Here is a 26,471-nt window from a genome sequence, read left to right as displayed (position 1 = left end):
TTCTGATTTCACCCAAGGTAAAGTTATCCACAGTGTAGCAAAGACAGACTTCACAGGTACTTGGGGTTGCCAGGCTATACTATAACAGGCACCTCAGTAATCCGTTAAGTTCACTGGTGTGTTCAGCTGCCTAAGACACAAGTAAGGTACCAACTGACACTGTTTTAAGGGAAAGCTGTGGCAAGACGTGTCAAATTGAAGGCAAAGTAGCCTACAATGGAGCACTTTGTCTCTAATGAGTGCAGCAAGCTGAATGCATATAAAATTAAGCTGGCATTACTGGGAAACATGACGCTTTTTGGATGTGAGGCAGTGGCAAAACAAGATGCATGAGACACTCCTGCCCCACGCCTGCTTGCAGGGTGCGCTGGAAGTGTGGGTGCAATGAAGCTGTAGTGAGGCTTTGCGCAGAAACAGAACGGCATTGCTTCAGTCATCGGAAGGCCAGGCCATTTGGGGCCAGATCTGTGAAAGTATTCCGGCACCTAAAAACGCAGACAGGCACCTGGCAAGATTTTCAAAACCACCCACTGAAGTTAAAACTGTCTGGAAATGGCGACAAGCCGTTAGCAGAGACCTGATGGGCCTCAGGATAAGACGATCATGATTCTGTGTAAGCACTATGCAGGAATCCATGACATATGAACTAACAAGTATCTGAACTGAATTTTTCCTGTTTGCTGGGTGTTTGACAATAAGATGGGGAGAAATTAAGTGAAATTATTTTCTCATAGCAAGATGGGGTAGACTTCCCCACCTGGCCATGCAGAAGCTCAGTTAGGCCAGGTGGATCAGCTAATTAGGTTGCAAATGGGGGAGCTTGAGCTGGAAACATCTAATTAGAGAGAACCTCACCGGTGAGGGACAGGCGGGTTGTCTACCAAAGACAATCAGAAGCAATGGAGGCCCCAGAGATAAGTCTATAGCTATTCCTTGGGAGAAGTGTTTTAGCCTAGAGAGATCAATTGCCTGAAATGACTCCCTGGAAGGAGTGAGTGAAGAAACTGGCAAATCCAGAAGAGAGTGGAGGGCTGGGGACAGAGGACAGATCTTGGCTGCTGAGCAGAGGGTCTCTGAGCTGGAAGATGGAGTGGAGGTTGGATCCAGATTCCTTCACATACTGTTGTGGGTGTGGCTTTGTAAAGCAGAAGACAGTTACAGCAGGAACCTTACAATCATAGGGCTGGAAGGGAACTCAGGAGGCCATCTAGTCCAGCCCCATGCTTCAAGCAGGATCTACCACAACTAAGTCATCCCAGCCAGGACCTTGTCAAGCCAGGTCTTAAAAACCTCTAGAGATGGAGAATCTACCACCTCTCTAGGCAACGCATTCCAGTGCTTCATCACCCTCCTGGTGAAGTAGTTTTTCCTAATAACCAACCTACTCCTCTCCTTCTGTAACTTCAAGCCATTGCTCCTTGTTCTGCCATCTGCCACGACCAAGAACAGTTTCTCTCCATCCTCTTCAGAGCTCCCCTTCAGGAAGTTGAAGACTGCTATTAAATCACCCCCCAGTCTTCTCTTCTGTAAACTAGAGAAGCCCAACCCCCTCAGTCCTTCTTCATAGGTCAAAACCTTGACATGCCTTCCTTCTGCCTGCCCATGCCACTCCTTCCACTCCCCCATAGCCCCACAATGTGAAATGAAACCACAGTAGTGTCCTGCCCAGAGGTGTGAATAAGGAAAAGGATGCCCTAGTTCCTGTAGCAAGAGAGTGTCTGTAGATAAGATTGGGAATAACTACTAGAAGTGTTGTCTGTCTGACCAAGCTGAGCCCTGGAACCACCAAGAGACAGTGCTAAGCAGAGGTGAGGCACCCTACCTGTCCCTCACAGGTGAGGTTCTCTCTGTCACAGTTAGCAACTAATTCTAAAAATGTCCCCAAACCACTATCTGAAGGCAAATGTCTGGTCAGGGCCTTCCTGGGCCAGATTAAACTGTGCCCTAGAGGTCAGAGGTTGTTTTAGAATTGTCTGTCTCCTTAGAATACAGTTTTTTAATTAACAAATAGCATGAATGCATTTCTTCCACAGGTAAAGTGCTTTGGTGTCTTACACATTCCTTGTTGCTCCAATGTCTGGCTGGGTCGGAAGAGATGGAAATGCAACAGCAGACTGCTGCATACTGAAGGTGTCATAGCCTGTATTCTGTCACTAGTCCTAATTATTTATAATTTGTGTTCCAGTAGTACCTAAAACCCCCAGTCTAGATCAGGGCTCCATTGTCCTAAGCATTTAAAAAACTACGTACGAGACAATCCCTTCCACAAAGATCTCAGTCTAAGAAGACTGTGTCCCAAAATTGGATACAGAAGAGGGGATGAATGACCTGCTCAAGGTTACACAGGAATTTTGTGATAGAACAAGGTAGTAAACCAGTTTCTAATTCCATGCCTTATCCACAGCTCCATTCTTGTGTCTTGCAATCTTTCTAGGAAACTGCGGACATGCTTGAATAGAAGGAGGGGCAGATTAAAATCTGGAATGACAGCATCCTCTGGGTCACTGAGTGATTGCAAAGTACTGCCCTCTGGGCTTGTTCAGAAAGAAAGGCACAGAATCACTCAAGCACATTCTTTTCCTCTGTGTGGCTGCTTTTTCTCTCTATACAAAATGCATCTATCCAGTGTATTCAGCAAAAATACTCTGTTCTGACCACATATGGAAATATATTATGGATGCGTTTTGCTGACACACTGGAAAACTGCTCCTATTTTAACTCTTAGTACATTGCCATTAGTTACGTCATATTTTTTTTCAAAAAGGAAAACACAAAGGAGGAAGTGATATTTTTTAAAGAAAAAACATAGACTAAGGGCTAGTTCTTTTATTTCACTTACACTGATGCAAATCCAGAGACGATCCATAAAAGCAAGAGGAGTTGCTCTGAATTAACAGTAGCATTAGTTAGTTGAGAATTTGGCTTCCTATCTTGAAAGGGCAGATCCGTGCATCTAAATTATTCTCTAAATACAAATTGATCAATTTTTAATCAGACTCCACCAAGTTCACCCCAGTATCATTTTGGAATTTAGTCAAATTATTATTGAAGACAGTTTGATTACTGGGGGATGGGCGTGAGGGGAAAGAGGGAGGGAGAGGGAGAGGGAGGGGGCGAGAGGGGGAGCGGGGAGAGAGAGGGAGAGAGAGAGAGAGAGGGAAAAATGTATCATCACCTGTACACATCTGCCATGGATGTGGGAACAAAGTCCTTCAATGAATGGGCCTCAGGAGCCAAGTAAATCTGTACTAAATGCTGTTGATATGTCCCAGCAACTTCACAAAAATCCTCTCTTCTGTAGGATTGTAATCCATAGTCTTTTGTGGAAAGAAGAAGGGAACAAGTGCTCAGTAAGGATTATGTATCAGAGGGGTAGCCGTGTTAGTCTGGATCTGTAACAGCAACGAAGGGTCCTGTGGCACCTTATAGACTAACAGAAAAGTTTTGAGCATGAGCTTTCGTGAGCACAGACTCACTTCATCAGATGTTGGTCTTGGAAATCTGCAGGGCCAGGTATAAATAAGCCAGAGCAAGGGTGGGGATAACAAGGTTAGCTCAGTCAGCAGGGGTGAGGCTTACTACCAGCAGTTGATCTGGAAGTGTGAACACCAAGGGAGGCGAAGCTGCTTTTGTATTTAGCCAGCCATTCGCAGTCTTTGTTTAAGCCAGAGCTAAGGGCGTCGAATCTGCAAATTCGAGGCCCTCAGCTCAGGCTTAAACAAAGACTGCGAATGGCTGGCTAAATACAAAAGCAGCTTCCCCTCTCTTGAGCCGTGTCTACACGTGCACACTACTTCGAAGTAGTGGCACTAACTTCGAAATAGCGCCCGTCACGGCTACACGCGTCGGGCGCTATTTCGAAGTTAACTTCGGTGTTAGGCGGCGAGACGTCGAAGTCGCTAACCCCATGAGGGGATAGGAATAGCGCCCTACTTCGACGTTCAACGTCGAAGTAGGGACTGTGTAGTCGTTGCGCGTCCCGCAACTTCGAAATAGCGGGGTCCGCCATGGCGGCCATCAGCTGAGGGGTTGAGAGATGCTCTCTCTCCAGCCCCTGCGGGGCTCTATGGTCACCATGGGCAGCAGCCCTTAGCCCAGGGCTTCTGGCTGCTGCTGCGGCAGCTGGGGATCCATGCTGCAGGCACAGGGTCTGCAACCAGTTGTCGGCTCTGTGTATCTTGTGTTGTTTAGTGCAACTGTGTCTGGGAGGGGCCCTTTAAGGGAGCGGCTTGCTGTTGAGTACACCCTGTGACCCTGTCTGCAGCTGTTCCTGGCACCCTTATTTCGATGTGTGCTACTTTGGCGTGTAGACGTTCCCTCGCAGCGCCTATTTCGATGTGGTGCCGTGCAACGTCGAAGTTGAACATCGACGTTGCCAGCCCTGGAGGACGTGTAGACGTTACTCATCGAAATAGCCTATTTCGATGTTGCTACATCGAAATAAGCTATTTTGATGTTGGCTTCACGTGTAGACGTAGCCTTGGTGTTCACACCTCCAGATCAACTGCTGGTAGTAAGCCTCACTCCTGCTGACTGAGCTAACCTTGTTATCCCCACCCTTGCTCTGGTTTATTTATACCTGGCCCTGCAGATTTCCAAGACCAGCATCTGATGAAGTGAGTCTGTGCTCACGAAAGCTCATTCTCAAAACTTTTCTGTTAGTCTGTAAGGTGCCACAGTACCCTTCGTTGCTGTTACAGTAAGGATTATGGTCACTCCTGAAATTCTTCCATGATTAAGTAGCAATATGAAGGGTTTAAAGGAATGTGCTCTGTAATGGGAGATGGGATTTGCTTTAAAAAACAGCACCCTGTTGCTCTGACTTGTACACCAATAGGGTTGTGGATATTGGAACTGTAGCCTGAACATTGGGTGAGATTGTCTGCTGAGGTATGGCTGCATCTTGCTACCCCTTTGGTGGTTTCTGGCCCAGCCTATCCAGCCACAGTAGGATCATGGCAATGCAACCAAACGCCAGCATACCTGCTTCTTTTCTGCACCACCCACCTCCCTGTTGCCCGCATAGGGGTGTACCCTAAGAAAAAGGGGTGTACCTGAGACACCCTTCAGCTGTGAGGGTCTCCAGCTGTAGTTTCAGTGCCATGGAGTATGTAGATGCCTGTGTAAGTGTGAGCAGCTCTCAGGCTCCTCCAGTGTATGCTGGGGCCTGGCCACAGCAGTGGGGGGAGTGTAAAAGGGACATTTCCATCAGCTTTGCACCCCATCTTCCAGCCTGCATTGTATGAAGCTCATCTGGACCCCAATATCTGACTCAGCATCTGGGTGCTGTAGTATGTTCAGAGAACATCAGGATAAAAATTCTCTGATTTCTATCTCCTAGGTCTAGATGAGTGATTCCCAGCCTGGGGTCTGTGGACCCTTAAGGGTCTGCGAGAGTATCGCAGGGGGTCTATGGGGAAAAAAAAGGTAAATACAAATGAGCATAGAAAATAAGTTTTAAATGAGCTGCAAAGTTACAATGAATTATTATTTTTAAATGAAATATCTTCCAATAATGTTGTTAATTGCTTTCCAAAAACCTATGGTGTGGTTTTCTTATTCATTTAATGAAGTGTACATAGCTGCTAGAATTGGCTTTGATGGAAGTCTGAGAGCAGTTTGATGGGTGATTGTGGGGTCTGCGAATGGTTTTGGAGGGTGAGTGGGGGTCAGTTCTAGTGAAAACATTGGGAACCACTGGTCTAGATGTCACTGAAATTTGGTGAGGGAGGTTAAGGGATTAGGTCTGGGGGTTTGGTACAGAGCAGTCTCTGACTGGGACATCCGATGATCCCATTCTTTGGACCGGAAGCCAAGCTCTTTACCCAGCTGTGAATGGGCACTGTGATTGTCTACAAGGAGGGTTTGCCTTACACTAAAGGATGGCACCAGCTGAAGGATTCCCAGAGAATGTCTGGGACTCTGTTAGGTCCGATGACTGACTCCATCGGATTGGTGCAATCGTGACACATGTTAAATTGGAGGCTAGACAAGGTAATATAATGGAATCTTTGCTCTAGCATAGTTTACTTTTAATGAAGACTGCTGTATTTAGCATTTCCACCTGAAAGGTTGGCTCACAGTCCTGCTAGAGCAGTGACGGGCATGACATCCACCTATATTAGCTAGCCACGTTTCAAATTATCATCTCTCTTCCTTACCTGAAATTTTACAGACCCAGCGGTCATCTATCACACAGTTGTTAGACTTTAAGTGCCCGTGATAAATTTTGTGCTGGTGAAGATAAGCCATTCCTTGGGCAATGTCTCCAGCAAAGGAAAACCTGAAAGGAACAAATTCATGATCAATAAGTTAGCATTCTACTGAACCCAACGGTTGGGAAGGGATTAATTCAAAAACTGTTGAAATCAGTGAAATGACTCCCACAGCCTTAAATGGATCAGTCCCCAGGGACTCAATCCTGCAAAGTGCGGAGGACTTCTGTGAGTTGTTGAATGCCCTCATTTCCCATGCAGTTGAATGGGTGTTGAGGGATCTGGGTCTCTTATAGGAACTCACAACTTCTTGTGGGAGTTCAAAGCTGTGTCTACACGTGCACGCTACTTCGAAGTAGCGGCACTAACTTCGAAATAGCGCCTGTAGCGGCTACACGCGTCGGGCGCTATTTCGAAGTTAACTTCGACGTTAGGCGGCGAGACGTCGAAGTCGCTAACCTCATGAGGGGATCGGAATAGCGCCCTACTTCGACGTTCAACATCGAAGTAGGGACCGTGTAGACGATCCGCATCCCGCAACGTCGAAATTGCCGGGTCCTCCATGGCGGCCATCAGCTGGGGGGTTGAGAGATGCTCTCTCTCCAGCCCCTGCGGGGCTCTATGGTCACCGTGGGCAGCAGCCCTTAGCCCAGGGCTTCTGGCTGCTGCTGCGGCAGCTGGGGATCCATGCTGCAGGCACAGGGTCTGCAACCAGTTGTCGGCTCTGTGTATCTTGTGTTGTTTAGTGCGACTGTGTCTGGGAGGGGCCCTTTAAGGGAGTGGCTTGCTGTTGAGTCCGCCCTGTGACCCTGTCTGCAGCTGTGCCTGGCACCCTTATTTCGATGTGTGCTACTTTGGCGTGTAGACGTACCCTCGCAGCGCCTATTTCGATGTGGTGCCGCGCAACGTCGAAGTTGAACATCGACATTGCCAGCCCTGGAGGACGTGTAGACGTTATTCATCGAAATAGCCTATTTCGATGTTGCTACATGGAAATAAGCTATTTCGATGTTGGCTTCACGTGTAGACGTAGCCCAACTCAGGTTAGGATTGAACCATGTGTGGATATTTACTGTATCATTCAAGTACTTGACTTTCTTAGTTTGTGTGGCTTGTCAACTTGGACCACTTTTTCCTCTGCTGTTGCCTAGAAGCAAGGTGAACATAAGACAGATAAAAGAGAGAAAATTTGCAGGTGTACAGGAAGAAGCTGTTGCCAGCTCTGTGTACTTTTGCTTTTAGGGATAGCTCTAATGATGGACTTTTCAATGTATTAATCTATTCCCTGTTGAACTACCACAAATGCAGCTATGCTGCTTTCTTATTCATCTAGAATTGGAACATCAAAGTGTGCTAAGTACAGATGGCAGCTGTGAAATAAAGAGGTTATATGGGAACCGAGGTTTTAATAAGGTGTTGCAGCATACTGGAGAGCGATGAAAGGGTTTGGCTGTGACATGGGTGGTGTTAAATTCAGGGGCATCAGAATGACCATGGGACAGGTCAAATCAGAAACTTAAATCGTCTCTTAACCAATGGGTGTCTTTCTTTTGCCTTGGTTCTGAGACGTACGGTATCCTCTGAGCTACATCACAGCACTGTCACATCTGCCAATGATTTTATACATAATTAATATCCCTCTTCAAATAAAGCATCACTGGCGAACCTATGTGTATCTTAGGTCACTGGTTTTTACCTGAAGCCCCAGTTGAGAGGAATGTCTTCATTAAGCAGCACATCCCTCAGGCTGCCTTTGGGACAGTATTCGGTCACAATGGCAACATTTGGCACTTCTGTACAGCCGCCGATGAATTTGCAGAGGTTGGGATGATCAAGTTCTCTGTGGAAATGAAGGGGAATCATGCCCTTTCTAAGTCTCCCCTCTACAGTTTTCAGAACTGGGAAGTCAGGGTGTAAGGGAGTGGAGAGAGGAGGGCCCGGCATCCCCTGGGCTAAGGAGGACTCTGGGCCCAGCTAGCCCCACCCTTCTTCCCCTGCAACCAATGCCAGGCGAGGGGGGAGAAGAAAAGTAAGGAGCCTGGCTCAGTTTGGAGCTGACTAGCAAGGACGTGGGACCCTGGAGTAGCTGTCTAAGGACATGAACCAGAATCTGTCTGTGCTGCAGTGAAGGGCACAAGTGAGCACCCACCCTCCCCCCTTTGGGAAAAGGGGGAACTACCAAGAAGCTCCAAGTAAGGGGAATCTGGACTTTAGGGGCCACGCCTGAAACTGAAGGACTTTACTAGAGAGTGGTCCAGAGTTCCTGGAGCAGAAGTACAGTGCAGGGGAGTGGCAAGGGGGCCAGCGCCCTGCTCCTTCCATCCACTTACTCAATGGCCTAGCCAGTAGGCTATTCAGCCACCAGCAACCTGGCCACACAGAGCTTTTTCACTGGATTTAAAAGAAAAGCAAAACAGGCATTGAAACATGCCCAACCAGGTTCAAAGTAGTGTATTTTCAGCAGTGTTTGAGAGAGAAAAACATGAAGACAAGTAACAAGGAGGCAGGTTCCGATCTCCATTGCACTGGTGTAAACATGGAGTGGTACCCAATGTGCAGGTTTCATTGTGTACCTCACTTGCTTTACTTCCTTGCGTATGGATTTGGACAGGGTGAACGTCTTCTTCCTTATTTTCTTGATGGCGACTATTCTACCATCACTGCAACACAAGAAAAAGACTCTTTTAAGTGCTGGTGTGTATGAAATATTCTCTATAAAGGGTCTTTGATTTGCTGGGAAGGGTGCACAGGTGTGGATTTTATTTAAATCTGGATGTGAACCGGGGCCTGAATTTCATAATGAGACCCTTCGTCAGCAATAGGCTGTGCCAGAGCACCCTTGAACTTAAAGCACCCTGGAACTGTGGGAATGTAGAAAATAAAATCTCAAAGATCATTTAAAGTTTTAGGGCTGTCAAACAATTGAAAAAATTGTGGTTAAAACTTAATCACAATTAATCGCATGGCAAAACAATAACAGAATACCATTTACTTTAAATATTTTGGATGTTTTCTATATTTTCAAATATATTGATTTTAGTTACAACATAGAAAACAAAGTGTACAGTGCTCACTTTATACTTTTGATTACAAATACTTGTACTGTAAAAAAATGTATTTTTCAATTCATATCATTCAAGTCCTGTAGTGCAGCTTCTTTATCATGAAAGTTGAATGTACAAATATAGAATTTTGTATAAATTATAACTGCATTCAGAAACAAAAGAATGTAAAACTTTAATGTTTACAAGTTCACTCAGTCCTACTTCTTGTTCAGCCAATCACTCAAACAAACACGTTTGTTTACATTTGCAGGAGATAATGCTGCCTCCTTCCTGTTTACCATGTCACCTGAAAGTGAGAATAGGCATTCACATGGCACTGATTCTCTGGCATTGTAAGATATTTATGTGTCAGGTGCACTAAAGAATCCTATATCCCTTCTTGCTTAAACCACCATTCCAGAGGACATGAGTCTCTGCTGCTGATGGGTTCTACCTGATAAGAATCCATGGAGACTGATGCATGTTTATTTTCATCATCTGAGTCAGATGCATCAGCAGAAGGTTGGGTTTCTTCTTCGGTGGTTTGGGTGCTGTAGTTTCCTCATCAGAATGTTTCTGTTTTAAGGCCTTTGAAAACATGCTCCACAGCTCATCCTTCTTAGATTTTGCGTGGTACTTCAGATTGGTCGAATGATGTAGATAGCTTTAGTAATCTTACATTGGTACCTTCTTTGTGCTTTGTTAAATCTGCTGTAACGTGTTTAAAATGACCATGTTCTGGATTATTGTCTGTGTCTGCTATAACATGAAATACATGAAAAAAGCATGTAAAACAGGAGACATACAATACTCCCTCAAGGAGCTCTGTTACAAATTTTATTAATGCATTATTTTTAAAGAGTATCATCAGCATAGAAGCATGCCCTCTGGAAGGGTGACTGAAGCATGAGGAGGCACATGAATGTTTAGCATATTTGGCAGTTGATGCCTTGCAATGCTGGCTACAAAAGTGCTGGGCGAACACCTGTTCTCACTTTCTGGTGATGTTGTAAATTAGAAGCAGCATTAGTATCTCCTGTCAATGTAAACAAGCTTGTTTGTCTTAGCAATGGGCAGGACAAGAATTAGGACCGAGTAGATTGCAGGCATTTTGGTTCTGAGTGCAGTTTACAATTTTTAGGTAACCAAAAAAACTCTACATTTGTAATTTACACTATCACAGTAAAGAGATTGCACTTCAGCACTTGTAAATATACTATTTCTTTTGTTGATCTTTTTTACAGTTCACATGTGTAATAAAAATAATAATATAAAGTGAGCACCATAAACTTTGTATTCTGTCTTGTAATTGAAATAAAAATTGAAGCTGTAGAAAAACATCCAAAAATATTAAATAATTTTTAGTTGGTATTCTACTGATGAACCATGATGAATATTTTCTGAGTTAATAGAGGGACTTAACTGTGCTTAATCAATAACCCTAGTCAGTTTATCCCTGGGTACTAGAAGGTTTCCCATTTTCGCTCAGAGGAGTGAAGTCTGTTTTCTGCAAGGAGCGCCAGACAATTATGGAGTAGATGGAAGTGGAGTGGGGTAGAGAAAAGAACCAGTGGAGGCACAGAAAGCTGCATACCCCTAACAAAAGGGTGAGACAAAGTAACAGCTGATTCCTTGAAAGCTGTCACTTTCCCTCCCTCTCACCCTTAGCAATTTCAAATGAAGTCAGCGGGGGAGTAGCTCATGTGTACAGGGCTGCAGTTTAAGGCAGCAACCTGCCAGTCCAAAGCCGTCGGTGGATTCTTGCCTCCTTGCAGGGCACAGCCTTCCAGTGAGTCAGAGTACTGGGGCTGGGGAGTCTCTGTGGAAAGGGGATGACCTGCTAAAGTAGGAGAAGCAAAACACAAGACGGAAGGTTAAAGGAAATAAGGAGAGAACAGAAAAGAAAAAGGAGTGAGAAAGAGAAACTGCTTCACAAAGGACAGATGGCAGCACCTCTTCTGGGGCGTGATGGGATTTTGCGGAGAGGGTTGCAGTGTGCACCAGTCTGGTGGGAGCTGGTGCTCTTCCAGAAAGAGTTTATTCGTGCTGGGTGTACCTATTGGTTATGAGTATGGGTAGGACACTACCAGCTAGCGATGCATTCCCGAGCAGAGATCTAGAGAGGAAATGTGCCCTGGTGTCTGGTCTGGTGAGCTGCTTACAAGGAACAAGTGGTACAGGACATCACACCCTACATCAAAGAACGTACTTGTTTTTTACTTCAACATTAGAGATGGGCCTGACTCAAAACCCTACCTCCATAGAAATGAACATTGTGGATGTTCAGGAGCGGGGCTGAGTTGGCAGTCCCATCCCACAAGCACTGAAATCTCAGGAAGGGAAGGAAAAGGGACATTCAAAGATAGTCTCAGACACGCATTGGTATTTTCTATCTTCAGCCGGCTTGTGCTCGGAGGGCCAAGCTAGTCCCCGCCTTTCCTAGCCCTGACCCAAGCTGAGGAAAACTAGCCTTTCCATTTAATTCCAGCAGCTAATACAGCAAGAGATGCAAGTCCCCCCTTCGTGCAGGTGTATACGACACACAACATAATACAGAGGCTGACGGATATATAAGCCTACTATATCCCTGTCTGGGTGAAGCGTTGTTTCCTGGACACGTTGACAGCTGCTGTGCAAGAACTCAGCGTGGTGATACAGCTGGCGTTGGAGTCGCTGGGGGCATGGCTCATACTGATGATGCTGCCCATTGCAGTCCGGAGCCTGGGATCTAAATAAAGCAAGACATTGGGATACACATTACACACAGGTGCACATGGAGAAGACTCCCAAATCGTATAAACTCAGGAAGCTCAGCTGCCCAGGGCACCAGGCTCATTTGGGCTTGCAGTGCTGCTGCTTTAATTTAGGGTTCAACTGTTAAAATGTAACTGGGTGACTGTGGCTGACAGCCTTAGGTATTGGTCTCTGCTACTAACATCAGTCAGCGCCTCTGCCTTCAAAATTATCAGCTCTCAATGGAACAATTTCAAACTCAGTGAGTGTCAATTTATGCAAAGGGGCAAATCCAAAGAAGAAAGGTAAAGTGAAACCTCCCAACTCCAGGTTATTTTTTAGGACTCTTGGAAGAATTCAACGTGATTCTCATGGGAAGTGAGTCTGACATTAAAAGGAACGTAAAGCAGAGCAGCAATGCAGCTGATTGAAAGAACTGGAATAGCCAAGTTTTTCACATCTTTTTGAGGGGGTCGGGAGATGAAGGGAGGGGTGCATGTTTTTATCAGCTCAAGACAAAAAAACTACATAGGATGTGGATTAAACTGACACAGAGAGGATACTATGCTGAATAGAGCTGCCGTGAGAGCTAGAGAGAGGGATTATAAGTATGAATTCTGCCCTTCGCTACTTGAATCTAGAAATGGAAGAGACCTGTTAGATTTCCAGTCATTTCTATGCCAATGGAGGAATGTTCTCTCATGTATCTTTACTAGCATTCTATTATGTTTCATTTTAAATGTGCCCATGTGATAGGTGATTATTCCTTTGCCTGATAGATCAGTCACAAAGGCTATGTCTACGCTATCCGGCTACTTCAAAGCAGCCAGCACAATGTCGAAATAGCACCCATCGCATCTACACGTGCCTGGTGCTATTTCAACATTGAAATCAATGTTAAGCTGTGAGATGTCGAAATCGCTATTCCCATCAGAAGATGGGAATAGCGCCCTACTTCGAAGTTGAACGTCAAAGTAGGGTGTGTGTAGGCGATCTGCGTCCTGCTACTTCGAAATAGCGGAGTCCTCCATGGCGGCAATCAGCTGAGGGGTTGAGACATGCTGTCCAGCCCCTGCGGGGCTCTATGGTCTCTGCACTCAGCAGCTCTTAAAGCTGCAGGGACCCAGAAACCCTGTAGCAGGAAGCTGGCAGCGTGCACACAGCAGCCCTGCCATGTGGTGTCCCTGAAGTGCCAGAGGGACATCATGGCAGCCAGCCAGCCTCACAAGCACCCCCAGAGCTCCCCCTCCGGGCCATCCCAGGGCTCCCAGGCCTCCAGCCAGCAGGGTAGGAAGCGGGGCCCCTCCTGGACAGACCCTGAGCTCCGAGACCTGCCGGGGGTCTGGGGGGAGGAGGAGGTGCTGCATGTCATGGGGAGCAAGCGGCGGAACGTGGAGGCATTCGCCCAGCTGGCCGAGGGCCCGGCTGCCCGGGGTCACCCTGCCTGCACTCCTGACCACGTCAGGAGCAAGGTCAAGGAGTTGTGGCAGGGTTACGCCTGGGCCCGGGACTCGGCCAGCCGGTTTGGTGCTGCCCCCGCTGGTTGCCCCTATTACTGGGAGCTCAGGGCTATCCTGGGCCCCTGGGGCACCTCCTCCCCCCCAGCCACCCTTGACACCACGGCCAATGAGCACCAGCCGGCCTCGGAGACTGGGTCAGGACCGGAGGCCAGCCCTGCCCCCCCAAGCCTACAGCCGGGACCCTCCACCCCAGCCACGGAGTGGTCCAGTGAGGAGGGGGAGCTGGTGCTGGACATGCCGTCCCGCAGCTCCAGCCGGGTGTCTGCCTCATGGGCATCTCCGGAGCCTGGCAGTGCACCGTCAGGTATGCACCCCCCAGGGCACAGACCCCCTGAGCATGGGGCGGGGGCACCACTTGACCGAGGGCCCCCCACATCCCCACAACACCCCAGCCTGATGTGGCCCGGGCAATCCACAGCACAGGGACAGTGCCACAGCCACCAGTGCCCAGCAGCACCTCCACCCATGGACAGTGCTGTGTCCCACCCCCCGGTGGGAGGGGAGGGGGAGGACCACTGGAGGGAGACACCCACAGGATCACCGCACACACCAATGGGGGATGGATGGGGCGGGGACACAGGCCCTTGGGGGGACGGCGGGGGTGGGCCACCTGTCAAGGCTGGGTACTCATGTCCTCCCTTCCCCCTTTCCCCCTATTTCTGCAGCCACACCATCCATCGTCCCCGACAGCCCTCCCAGACCACTGGAGCACCAGCTGTCAGGGACACCGCCTGCCCCAGTCCGGGTCCACTCCCGGGGACGACACCACCACACCACCACCACCTACGACCCGGAGGTGGCTGCCTCCCTCCGGCGCCAGGTGGACCTCATGGAGCAGAGGCTCCAATTCGAGGAGCGGGAGGCCGCCTGGCGCCGGGAGGCCTGGCGCGAGTTCATGGCCACCTTTAACCGGGTGGCCAATACCCTTGAGGAGCTGGTGGCCCGTCTGCCTCCCCCCAGTGTCCTCCATCCTGCCCTCCCCACTGCCCCGCCCGCTGATGTCCCACCCGCTGTCATCCCGCCTGCTGCCCCACCCACCAGCTCCTCAGAGCAGGAGCCACCCGGGGCCATGGACCCACCTCGGCCATACCTCCCCGTGCTCCTGGCCCCGAGCCAGCCTCGCCGGGGACTCTAGCTGAGAGGGGGACCGGCCAGCCGGACGCAGCGGTGGTCGCGCCCTTCCACCCCCACCCCAGAATGATGGGCTGATGGGTAGCCTGCCCCCATCTCCCCCCTGTAAATAGTTGTCCCCACCCTTGTATATAGTTATTTATAGTTGACCCCCCCGTTAGAGTTTGTAGAGATGTCCCCACTTGTACATGTTATTATTTTCATTAATCTGTTCTTTTTGCTAATATTATTATTAATTTGCCAAAAAGAGGTGACATTTTTGTTTTTCTTGTAAATAATGACAGTTTTATTTTTCCCAAAACTTGTGTCCCATGTGCTTTTGGTGAGGGTGAGGTGTGTGTGCTGGGGCAGGGTGCAGGGATGGCTGGGGGGGGGTGTCACTCACTGGGCCCCCTGGTGAAAGTACTCCCTTAGGGCCTCCCAGACCTGGACACTGTCCTGGTGGGCCTGGCGGCTCAGGACAGCGGCTGGCCGGGGGTAGGCTGTTGCGGCCTCCTGTGCCCAGCCCTGCACGAAGGCCTCCCCCTTGCTTTCCACCAGGTTGTGAAGTGTGCAGCAGGCCCCCACAACCTGGGGGATGTTTGGGAGGCTCAGATACAGGCGTGCCAGGAGGCAACGCCAGAGGCCTTTCAGGCACCCGAAGGCTCGCTCGACCACTTGTCGGGCATGGTTGAGGCAGGCATTGTAGCGCTACTGGCTGTCAGAGAGGTGGCCTGTATAGGGCCGCATAAGCCAGGGCTGGAGGGGGTATGCCGCATCCACCACAAGGCAGAGGGGTACGGTGGTGGTATCCCCCAGAGGAATCTCCCTTTGGGGGATGTAGGTCCCTGCTTGCAGTCGGCGGCATAGTCCCGAATTCCAGAAAACGCGGGCGTCGTGCGTAGAGCCAGGCCAGCCCCCGTAGATGTCCTGGAAGCGGCCACAGCTGTCGACCATGGCCTGCAGGACCACAGAGTGGTAGCCCTTCCTGTTGACATAGCGGCCACCACTGTGATCTGGGGCACGGATGGGGATGTGGGTCCCATCAAGGGCTCCGAAGCAGTTGGGGAATCCCATGGCGGCGAATCCCTCGACGGCCATATCCAGGTCTCCAACTCGGACAACCCTCTTCAGCAGCAGGGCATTGAGTGAACGCACCACCTGTGGGGAGGGAACACGGGTGCCTGTGAGGGTTTGCAGAGTGTGACCCCCTCACCCAGGCCCCCCTCCTGAGGCCCCCCTCACCCAAGCCCCTCTCCTGAGGCCCTCTTCACCCAGGCCCTGCTCACCCAGGCCCCCCTCCGCAGCAGGGAGTTCAGCCCCAGGCCTCCTTACCTCCATGAGGACAGCCCCGACTGTGGCCTTTCCCACTCCAAACTGCTGTCCCACGGAGCGGTAGCTGTCTGGAGTGGCCAGCTTCCAGACAGCTATTGCAACCCTCTTCTTGACAGGGAGGGCGCGCCGCATGCGGATGTCCTGGTGCCTGAGTGCAGGGCTGAGCCACTGGCAGAGCTCCATGAAGGTCTGCCGGCTCATGCGGAAGTTCCACAGCCACTGGTCATCATTCCATTCCCCCATATCCAGGTGCTCCCACCACTCGGTGCTGGAGGGGTAGCTCCGGAGTCGGCGGGGCACCCAGCGGGGGAGGGCGAGGAGGGCCCGATGGTCGGGGGCGTCTCCTGGTGCTCCTGGGGAGGGCTCCCATTCCAGAAGCTGCTGGGCGGCTGCCCAGGCAGCATCTAGAAGGGCGCCTGCTCTGCGGGAGACAGCTTGTAGGGCTTCCAGCTACTGCTGGAGGTTCATGTCTGTGGGCTCGAGGTCGGTGAGGCTTGTCTCACCAACGCAGGGCTACTCATGCAGTGCAGGCCAAGTATGTCTGGCAGGGGCCCTTTAAGGGAGCGGCTTGCAGCTGTCCCGGAAGGGCTAGTGTGCTCTGTGACCCAGTTCGTGGGCTTTCCTGGCCCCTTATTTCGAAATAGGGGGCTTGTGTGTGTGGACGCTCCGCGTTTCCCTCTGGGGTGGCTCTTTTTGATGTTCCCCAGCGCTACTTCGATGTTGAACATTGACGTTTGCCAGCCCTGGAGGAAGTGTAGACGATAATCGTCAAAGTGGCCTATTTCGAAGTTCTTACTTCCAAATCGGCTACTTCGACATTGTGTCCTAGTGTAGACATAGCCAAAGTGTTTCCTGGGATTCAGGCTAAATATTCCCTTCCTTGGTTTCATTCCATTATTGTAACAGACGTTAACTTTCTCTTGCCTTGAAGTTTGCACTCTTCAAATTGGACTGTTAAATGTCTGGCCTCACTTAGCTGACAGTTAACCCTTCTCTTGATATCTCTTTCACTCATAAAATTTCAAAAAAAAAAAAAAAAAAAAGAGTCAGGCTATCCTGCCACTTAATCACTTTTTTTTAATCTTCTCTCAACTTCATCTTGTGCTAGTCTTTCTGGTAAAGGATGACACGGAAATGTGCTCTGAATCCCAGCTGAGGTCCCCTCAGAGCTGGAGAGAGAGAGAGAGATTATTATACAGAGGCATAATGCCTTGGAAGAGGGACCTGTCAACTCAGAACTGCGCTGGCGCTTTGTAGCTACTGGTACTATATCCCACAGCAAACTCAGGCCTTTTCACTTCATTTGCTGGAGGGCACTTTCAGCATCGTTGCCCCCTCCCTCCAGGTTTTCCTCTACAACTGATTACCAGTGTTCCATGCTGGCCCTCTTCTGAGCAGAGTCTAATTTTGCTGTTTGCTGTCCATGCTTCCAATCACTTGGTCCCTTTGCATTGTTTCTCTGCTCTCTATGGAATTCATAACAACCCTTCCCAGTCTGGCACCAGCTGTGAATCTCATTGAGGAGTTATTTTGCAATACTCATTTTAAAATAGTAATTCTGTCTCAGGAAGATTTTGTTTCCTTTCCCCTCCCTCTACATACAAATGCTCTTGGCTGCTTTTAATCAAATCAGACTCTTTATTAACGTGACCATGAGTGTATTCTATTGCATTGCTTAGAAATGAATACACCCTTCCAAATATCCATGCTATAGTAGTGCAATAATATCTTACCCTATTCAGCTGAAACATAGAGATATGCACATCTCATGGAGTTGGAAGGGACCTTGAGAGGTCATGGAGTCCAATCCCCTGCACGCACAGCAGGATTTATCACCATCCCTGGCCTTTTTTTAAAAAAAAAAAATTTAACCTGGCCTACACCCTTGGAAGGCTGCCTTGGGGATTTAGCTCACAACCCTAGGTTTATAAGGCTGGTACTCTAACCACTCAGCTATTGCACCTCCTGCTTATTTGTATTGAACATAATAATATATATTTAAAGCAGATTGACGTTTTTAGCAATCCTCTGTGGAGGCAGGACTACAAATACAGAGGCAGATTCTCTGCTAGTGTTAATCAATGTAGGGGCAGTGACTTTAGTGGAGTGAGATTGATCTACACTGGTTGATGATCTGGCTTCTTTATTTCTCCAAAATATGAGAGCAATAAATGACATGGTGATTTACATGCTGGACAGCTAATGTACACACTTTGCAGTAGTGATCCCATGTTAAGTGATGTCCAAGTGTAAAACAGAGCAATCATGGTTTTACACATTAGTTAAACTGAAGAAAACTCAAGTCATGATGAATTACTCCAGGTATGTGTAACACACAGTGGGACAAATTAAGCGCTCACTTACATCTGTGCAAATGCAAAGTAACTCCACTGGAGTCACTTATAAAAAGCATGCTAGATCATAAATTGACGAGGGCCACTAACATCTGTTGTGCCCATTTTCACATATTTCCAGAGGGAATTTATGAGTTTTTGATCTATCTCTTTGTCTTTTATTTGTAAATCACCATGAATTACAAGGGAAATGTCCACCCCCAACACATATTTTTGCAAACCCTGACACTTAGGTGTGGCCTACCCCACTCCCTATGTTGGTACAATTTATGTTGCTCAGGCAAGTGAATAAGCCACCGCCTTGAATGACACGAATTATACCACCTACGTGCCAGTGTGCACAGTGCTCTCATAGGCTGAGTTTACACTCACCCCCACAACACTTCTGGAAAGGGCATTGTAATGAGCAGAGTAGAAGATGCTACTGGGGCATGGATTAAAATATCTCACACTCATTAGCATATCCCTGCGAGATCTCATTCTGGAAGATCCCCTTCCGGAAGCAAAGCTGCTGTGTAGATGGAGCTTCTTCCGAAGGACATGGGAATCCTCCTGAAGGAAATCTCCCTTCCGGAAGACCCTTTTTCTGGAAACCTGTCTTTCGGAAGGAGCCCCGTCTACGAGGCAGCTATGCTTCCGGAAAGGATCTTCCGGAAGCAAGATCTCACGGGGCTATGCTAATGAGATGCAAGATATTTTAATCTGTGCCTCATTAGCAACTTCCATTCCTCTCATTACCATGCCCTTCTGGAAGGAGGGGCGAGTGTAGACATGGCCATATGGGCTTAGGGTATGTCTGCAGTTACCTGAAGATCAACCCCAGTCAGCATTGATCTTCTGGGGTTCAATTTTAGCACACCTAATGGGATGCGCTAAATCAAACCATTACGGCTCAACAGTCAACCCTGGTACACTTCATTCTCATGAGGAGCAGAGGAGCTTGATGGGAGAGTTTCTCCCATTGACTCCCCTCTGTGAGGACAGCTTGATAAGTCAATCTTAGATACGTCGATTTCAGCTACACAATTGTCATAGCTAGGACTGACTTTCAGGTCTAGCACAGACTGCCCTTAGAGTAGCTCCACTAGAAATGCTGAAAGAGGTGGAGCAACTGTGTAAACCTTCTAATGTAATAAAGTGAAAATAACGCCCTCAAAGGAGATGCCAGTGGTCAGCTCCCAGGTGCTGTGCAACAGGCCCCTCTCAAAGATAGATCCTCTTCCTTCAGGAATATGGGCATATTTCTGTGTGTGGTTCATTCACAAAACAGGATGGACACTGATGATAACAGCATCAAAAGTACAGTACTTACACACCTTGCTTGATGCAGGCGAAGTCTATAATCCAGCTTTCATCCCAAAACATCTTTTGTTTCTGATACTGAAACCACTGCAGAAAGCATAACAAGCCAAATTCACTCCTGGGTCAACCCCAATGGCTTCAGTGGAGTTGCCCTAGAGGTGAGTATAGCCAATAAATGATTAGTTATGTGGAAATTTTCAAATATAAAATCTATAGGTGTGTGAAAAAACCGCTTCACTGTAGCCTCCTTCTCTTACTGACAGATTGAGAAGTAACAGATATGGATCTAACACCAAAATACAAACATCCGGTGTTATGTAAATGAATACCATTCCCCCTCAGATAAGCAGCAGTGACTGGTGACAGGGTCCAGATCAGCAAATTAGATGGCACATTACTAGACAAAGTACTGTGGGATTCATAACATTAGATGGGACACTGTCACTATTTTGTAACTAAGGTACATTTCTAATAGCTGACGTACCAAAACATTGTCAAGTACAATAAACCCATTGTATACAAGCACATGCTTGGCCTGTCGATTAGATGTGAAGATTAGTGATGTTAAAATAACACAAGGCAATTTAATGGCCAGCAATTTGCCCTCCAATAATATCTTCAACATTACATGGTGGATGATGAAAAGTAACAAAACCCCAACTAACACTAGAATTTTTGTGACATTCTTGGGAAGTGTGGCAGCATTTTGGGAATGCTCTGGCCTGATTCCAATCCCAGAAAATCAGTGGGAATCTTTCCACTTATTTCAATGGACTTGGGCTTATTTTAGTGTGCAAGGACCATGATCAAATGAAAATTAGGGTACTGATTCAATACCCACTGAAATAAATGGGATTCTTTCACTGACTGGAATGAGGGCTGGATCAGACCATATGGTCTTGCTGTAAAGTGGATAAAAGTGACCTTTCCTGTTCTACTTGTAAAAACAAGCTTATACAATAAGAACCTTGACTAAGCAACAAACAGCAGAGAATGCTCGGTAGATCCTTAGCATGCCTGTCAACAAAGAAAGAAAAACAACACAGGCCCTGCAAAACAAAGAATGCCTGAAACAATAGGTAAATTTGGTTTATTCTGCAGGACTCACAGCTAATAAATGCATAGGTGAGAAGAGGGCCAGCTGTTTCCCTAACTAGTATATCGACTTTGAAGTTCTCCACTGAAATCTAGTTGCAGGCTGGGGGGTCAGTCAAGCTCCTGTCTTGTGAAGGAAAGGGAAACAGAGGCTGAAGTGGTCTGATATGGATTATATGTTGGAAGATCTTCCAAAAAAAGAAAACGTTTAAGTAGCAAATTGATAGTGAATCAACATAAGGGGTGAGATCCTTCTGCTGGACCTGAGCAGCGTTTATCTCCAACACCTGGAGAAATAGCCCACTGTAGTTTGTCTTAGGAAATCTCTAGATGCTCATCTAGTTGCAATAGTTCCAGGGTCCATCAATTTTCCCTCTAATTTTGTCCATCTGTGTACAGAATAAATTTTGTTATGTGCACCAAGGCATACGCACCACTAGAAACACACGCTGCTGGCTGTTGGTGCTCTGCTAATCCTATGCATCTGAATCTGAATCTCTCTGAATCTGAATCTCTCCTAGGTGGCCACCCAAGCACTCAGCTTACGAGAAACACTGGGTCCAATCCTGTTCTGTGTAGTGACCCTCTCACTGTGATAAGAGTTTTGTCTAAGAAAGGCAGGCAGGGTCCAGTTTACTTTATGTTAATACAATTAATATTGGAACATGTACTGCAATTTAACAGCTGTATAACTGATGCTTTTCTATTATTTAATTCATTACATTGGGGTGTTTTCTCTCAGAAAGTGAAATATTCAAGTGCCTACGAGAGACTCTGTTTATATAGAACAACAATTTCCTTCCATGGAAATGCTCTTCAGAGAAGCAGTGATAACCTTCCAGTTCCTATCCAGAATCTCTCAACACTCTCCTGAGCAATTTCTCTCTTTTCTCAAAAAAAAAAAAAGGTTTTGCGTTGTAACTTGAAAGGTAAAAGGCCAGGGCTGTAGCCATCTGAAGCAGGAAGATAATTCCATAGTTTTATCCAGTGCTTTTTTTGTGCTGGTACTTAATGGTACTAAGTACTGGCACTTCTGCAGCCCCAGCCATGGGATTGGTTGGAAGAAGATGGCAGGCAGCACTGGTTTTGTGTAATTATGTGGTCTTCAGCAGGGTATTTTTTCCCAGGGCTGTGACTTTAGATTTATCCTCCCAAGAGCACAGCGAAGGAGGTACTTATTATCCCTGATTTACATCTAGGGAATTGAGGCACACAGACACTGTGACTTGCTTAAGAAGAACATGGTAGAATGAAGAACTCAATCCCAACCTAGTGCTTTTGCCATAAGACCATGCTCCTTCCCCAGAGTAAGAGTATCCTCATTTCATTCCTTCACAGTTAATGAGGGATGTGGGGTACAGGGCAGATTAGGCTGAGCACTCCATGGGCTGCGTCTACACGTGCACGCTACTTTGAAGTAGCGGCACCAACTTCGAAATAGCGCCCGTCACGTCTACACGCGTCGGGCGCTATTTCGAAGTTAACTTCGACGTTAGGCGGCGAGACGTCGAAGTCGCTAACCTCATGAGGAGATAGGAATAGCGCCCTACTTCGACGTTCAACGTCGAAGTAGGGACAGTGTAGACGATCCGCGTCCTGCAACGTCGAAATTGCCGGGTCCTCCATGGCGGCCATCAGCTGGGGGGTTGAGAGACGCTCTCTCCAGCCCCTCAGCTCACTGGTGGCCGCGTGGAGCGGCCCCTTAAAGGTCCCCTCCCCCGCCCTGACTGCAGGAGGCTGAGGCAACGTGCAGGCTCCTGCCTGCACCCGCGGCGAGCCTGCACAGCCCTCAGCCCCTGACACCGGCCATGGCTGCCCAGCAGCCCCCCCAGCGCCCCCAGGGGACCCCCCCCAAGGGCAGCCAGAGCAGCCAGGGCAGCCAGAGGGCCACGCAGTCTGGGAAGCGGCAGCGGGGCCCCTCTTGGATGGAGGCCGAGATGCGGGACCTGCTGGGGCTCTGGAGCGAGGACGAGGTGCTCCAGGTAATGGGGAGCAAGAGGCGGAATGCGGATGCGTTCGCTCAGCTGGCCGACGGCCTGGCTGCCCGGGGTCACCCTGCCCGCACTCCTGACCACGTCCGCAGTAAGGTCAAGGAGCTGCGGCAGGGTTACGCCCGGGCCCGGGATGCGGCCAGCCGATCTGGGGCCGCCCCCGTCACTTGCCCCTTTTACAGGGAGCTCAGGGACATCCTGGGCTCCCAGCACACCTCCTCCCCTCCGGCCACCCTTGACACCTCGGCTGACGAGCCTGAGCAGGCCCTGCAGCCGGACTCCGCCCCGGAGGCAAGCCCCGCACCCCGGGGGCCCCCCCCGGAGGCCATCCCCGGGACATCGCGGCAGGAGGAGGAGGAGGAGGAGGAGGGGGGCTCCTCCTCCGCAGAATCCAGCCTGCAGATCCTCCTCCTGCCATCCCGGAGCAGCAGCAGGGCCTCCGACCCCCGGGGATCTCCGGACCGTGGGAGCGGACCCACAGGTAGGTACCCCTCTCTGGTGGACACCCCGGGGCTTGAGGGGCGGGGGGAACAGAGATGTGTCCAGGGCCCCCCACACGCTCACATGGCCATGGCCCCAAGGACACCAGGCCCATGGCCCTCACAGCACTGCAGCCATCAGCCCCTGCCCCCCGCCACCCTGCATGACAGTGCCATGCCCCATCCCCGGGCCAGGGGGGAGCAGAACCTCGAGGGGCCCCCGGGCGGAGGGGGTGGGACACCCCGCAGCAGCAGCAGCATGTGATGGAGTTGGGGGAGTGCCAAAGGAAGACTCAGGCTACATATGAGCCACAAGAGCCGAAGAGCTCCCAGGGCCAAAGGAGGATCCTGGCGCTACAGCTGGCAGGTGACACCTCTGCCCTGAGCAAACAGGAGGGAGGAGCCGAGCTGGCTTGGAATTGGGGGGCGAGGGCGGGGGCCACAGGTAGAGGCTAGGGGAAGGGAGAGCTCGTAGGCAGCCAGCCAGAGGAGGGGGAAAGCTGCATCCCAGAGGGGCACCCCTTGGGGTCTTCTTCCCACGACGGGTTGGAAGGACTGTCTCTTCCGACAGCTGGTGCTGTCACTCCTGCCAGAAACTGGCCATCTGTGGCCTAAGAAACCTCTCCTGCTCTCAGACCCTGCGGGGTGAAGTGAGAATCGCTCCCACCAGGGGATGGGGTGCAGGGCAGGGGGACCCCTGAACCCCATCCATCACAGCAGCATCTCCCGGGGACAGGGATGGGGAACCTGCAGCACAGGGCGGGGGGGACCAAGGCCACGGCTTGGGGCCCACACTAACGCCTGTCTCCATTCTTCTTTCCCCCCTCCTCTCCTGTGTCCTGCACCTGCACCTGCACCATCCGAAGGACCGGAAGAGAGCGCCGGCGAGGCCTCGGTTGTCCCGGAGAGCCCTCCGGGACCCTCGCTCCAGGGCAGCCCCTCGGCCGAGGAACGACCGGCCCCGCGGAGGGCCAGACGGCGGACCCCGCGCCTGCTACCGGCGGCGGCCACGGACCCCCAGCTGCTGGCCATCCTCCGCCGGCAGCTGGAGGTGTCGGAGCAGCACCTCCGGCTGCAGGAGCAGGCGCTGGCCTGGCGCAGGGAGGCATGGGGGGCCTATATGGAGACCATCAACCGGCTGGTTGACTACCTGGCCCCCCATGCCGCGCCGGCCGAGCCACCGCCTGCCATGCCCGCTCCTGCAGCCCCACCACCAGCTGCTCCAGCTGTCGCCGGGCCGTCCGCCGTCGCCCCACCACCTCCCCGCGAGGGCCACCGCGCCGAGGGACCCCTGGAGCCACCCGAGACTCGCCGGCGCCACTACCTTCCGGTGGAGCCCGCTCCCACCCAGCCGCGGACCAGACTGCAGGCCCGGCGGAGCTCCTGGCCAGGCACGCCCAGTGCTGGGCTGTAGGGGCGAGGGGCCCGGGACGTGGCCCCCACCTTGTTGGACATACTTTTGTTGGACTGCTTTATTTTGGTGCCCCTGTTTGCCCCGTCCCCCCTCTGTAAATAGTTCGCCCCGTTCTCCTCCCTGCTTTGCTTTTTTGTTGATGGTGCACACTTTTTTGTTTGCTTTGTGGTTGTATTGTTTTATTTGTGCCCATCTTGATTTGCTTGAACGTTTGTCCCTCCTTCTTTTTGGTTTCTGTGTCAGATATTTATTTTAAAAAAAAAAAAAAAAAATTCGTTAAGACAAAAAAAACGTTTACGTTCTCCCACAAGTTCGTGCTGTCATTTCTCCTGGACAAGTGGGGGGGGGCGCGGTGGGGTGCTCCATGGTGTTGGCGTTGGGGCAGGAGTGTGGGGGAGGAAGGGGCGGGCAGTAGGGGGCCTGGCCAGAGTTCACCTCGCGGCCTGTTGCTCGAAGTGGGCCCGCAGGGCCTCCCGGACCCGGGTCCCCTCGGGGTCCACCTGCCAACTGGGGGCAGCAGGTGGCTGCACATGTGCCCTGGCGGCCTCGGCGGCCCAGCCCTGAAGAAAGGTCTCCCCCTTGCTCTCCACGAGGTTGTGCAGGGCGCAGCAGGCACCCACAATCTGGGGGATGTTGTTGGGGCTGGCATCCAGGCGGGTCAGGAGACATCGCCAGCGTCCCTTGAGGCGGCCAAATGAGCGCTCCACCACCTGGCGCGCACGGTTCAGGCGCTCGTTGAAGCGCTCCTGGCTGGCGGAGAGGTGGCCCGTGTAGGGGCGCATGAGCCACGGCCGGAGGGGGTAGGCCGCATCCGCGAGGATGCAGAAGGGCATGGTGGTGTCCCCCAGAGGGATCTCCCGCTGGGGGATGTAGGTCCCCGCCTCCAGCCGGCGGCACAGGCCCGAGTTCCGGAAAACCCGGGCGTCGTGGGTGCTGCCAGGCCAGCCCACGTAAATGTCCTGGAACCGTCCATGGCTGTCCACCAAGGCCTGCAGGACGACTGAATGGTAGCCCTTCCGATTGAGGTATTGGCCGCCACTGTGGTCCGGGGCGCGGATGGGGATGTGAGTCCCATCCAGAGCCCCGAAGCAGTTGGGGAAGCCCAGGGTGGCAAAGGCGGCGACAGTGGCCTGTGGGTCCCCCAGCCTCACGAGCCTGTGCAGGAGCATGGAGTTGATGGCACGCACGACCTGCAGAGAAAGCACATGGGACAGCCCCAGTGAGGGGTGAGCAGGGTGTGCGTGGCCCTGCCCTGCCCTGGCCCCCCTGCCCTGCCCTGCCCTGGCCCCCCTGCCCTGCTCTGCCCTGCCCTGCCCTGCTCTGGCCCCCCTGCCCTGGCCTGCCCTGGCCCCCCTGCCCTGCCCTGGCCACCCTGCCCTGCCCTGCTCTGGCCCCCCTGCCCTGCCCTGCCCTGCCCTGCCCTGCCGTGCTCTGGCCCCCCTGCCCTGGCCTGCCCTGGCCCCCCTGCCCTGCCCTGGCCCCCCTGCCCTGCCCTGCTCTGCCCTGCCCTGCCCTGCTCTGGCCCCCCTGCCCTGCCCTGCCCTGCCCTGCCCTGCCCTGCCCTGGCCCCCCTGCCCTGCCCTGCCCTGCCCTACCCTGCCCTGCTCTGGCCCCCGTGCCCTGGCCTGGCCTCCCCCTGTGGGTTCTCTTACCTCCATGAAGACAGCCCCGACGGTGGCCTTTCCGACACCAAACTGCTGGCCCACGGATCGGTAGCTGTCCGGAGTGGCCAGCTTCCAGACAGCGATGCTGACCCGTTTCTCCACAGGGAGGGCACGCCGCGTGGCAGTGTCCCGGTGCCTGAGTGCGGGGGTGAGCCACTGGCACAGCTCCAGGAATGTCTGCCGGGTCATCCTGAAGTTCCGGAGCCAGTGGTCGT

General features: G+C 51.0%; 1 protein-coding gene across 1 annotated transcript in view; it reads right to left on the bottom strand.

Annotated features, from left to right (window-relative positions):
• LOC142013394 (atrial natriuretic peptide receptor 2-like) overlaps window positions 1-26,471 on the bottom strand; it is a 68,641-nt gene that overhangs the window by 16,322 nt on the left and 25,848 nt on the right. Inside the window, exons 9-14 of the mRNA XM_074994713.1 lie at window positions 19,628-19,700; window positions 11,840-11,987; window positions 8,789-8,875; window positions 7,912-8,055; window positions 6,162-6,283; window positions 3,176-3,317 (exon numbers count right to left, since the gene is read on the bottom strand). Of these exons, the coding sequence (XP_074850814.1) occupies window positions 3,176-3,317; window positions 6,162-6,283; window positions 7,912-8,055; window positions 8,789-8,875; window positions 11,840-11,987; window positions 19,628-19,700 (716 nt within the window). The remainder of the gene's footprint in view (window positions 1-3,175; window positions 3,318-6,161; window positions 6,284-7,911; window positions 8,056-8,788; window positions 8,876-11,839; window positions 11,988-19,627; window positions 19,701-26,471) is intronic.

The sequence above is a fragment of the Carettochelys insculpta genome, chromosome 5, assembly GCF_033958435.1.
Source record: "Carettochelys insculpta isolate YL-2023 chromosome 5, ASM3395843v1, whole genome shotgun sequence".
NCBI lineage: Eukaryota > Metazoa > Chordata > Testudines > Carettochelyidae > Carettochelys > Carettochelys insculpta.
Note: the sequence above shows the minus strand (reverse complement) of the source record. Positions and strands in the feature narration are given on the sequence as shown.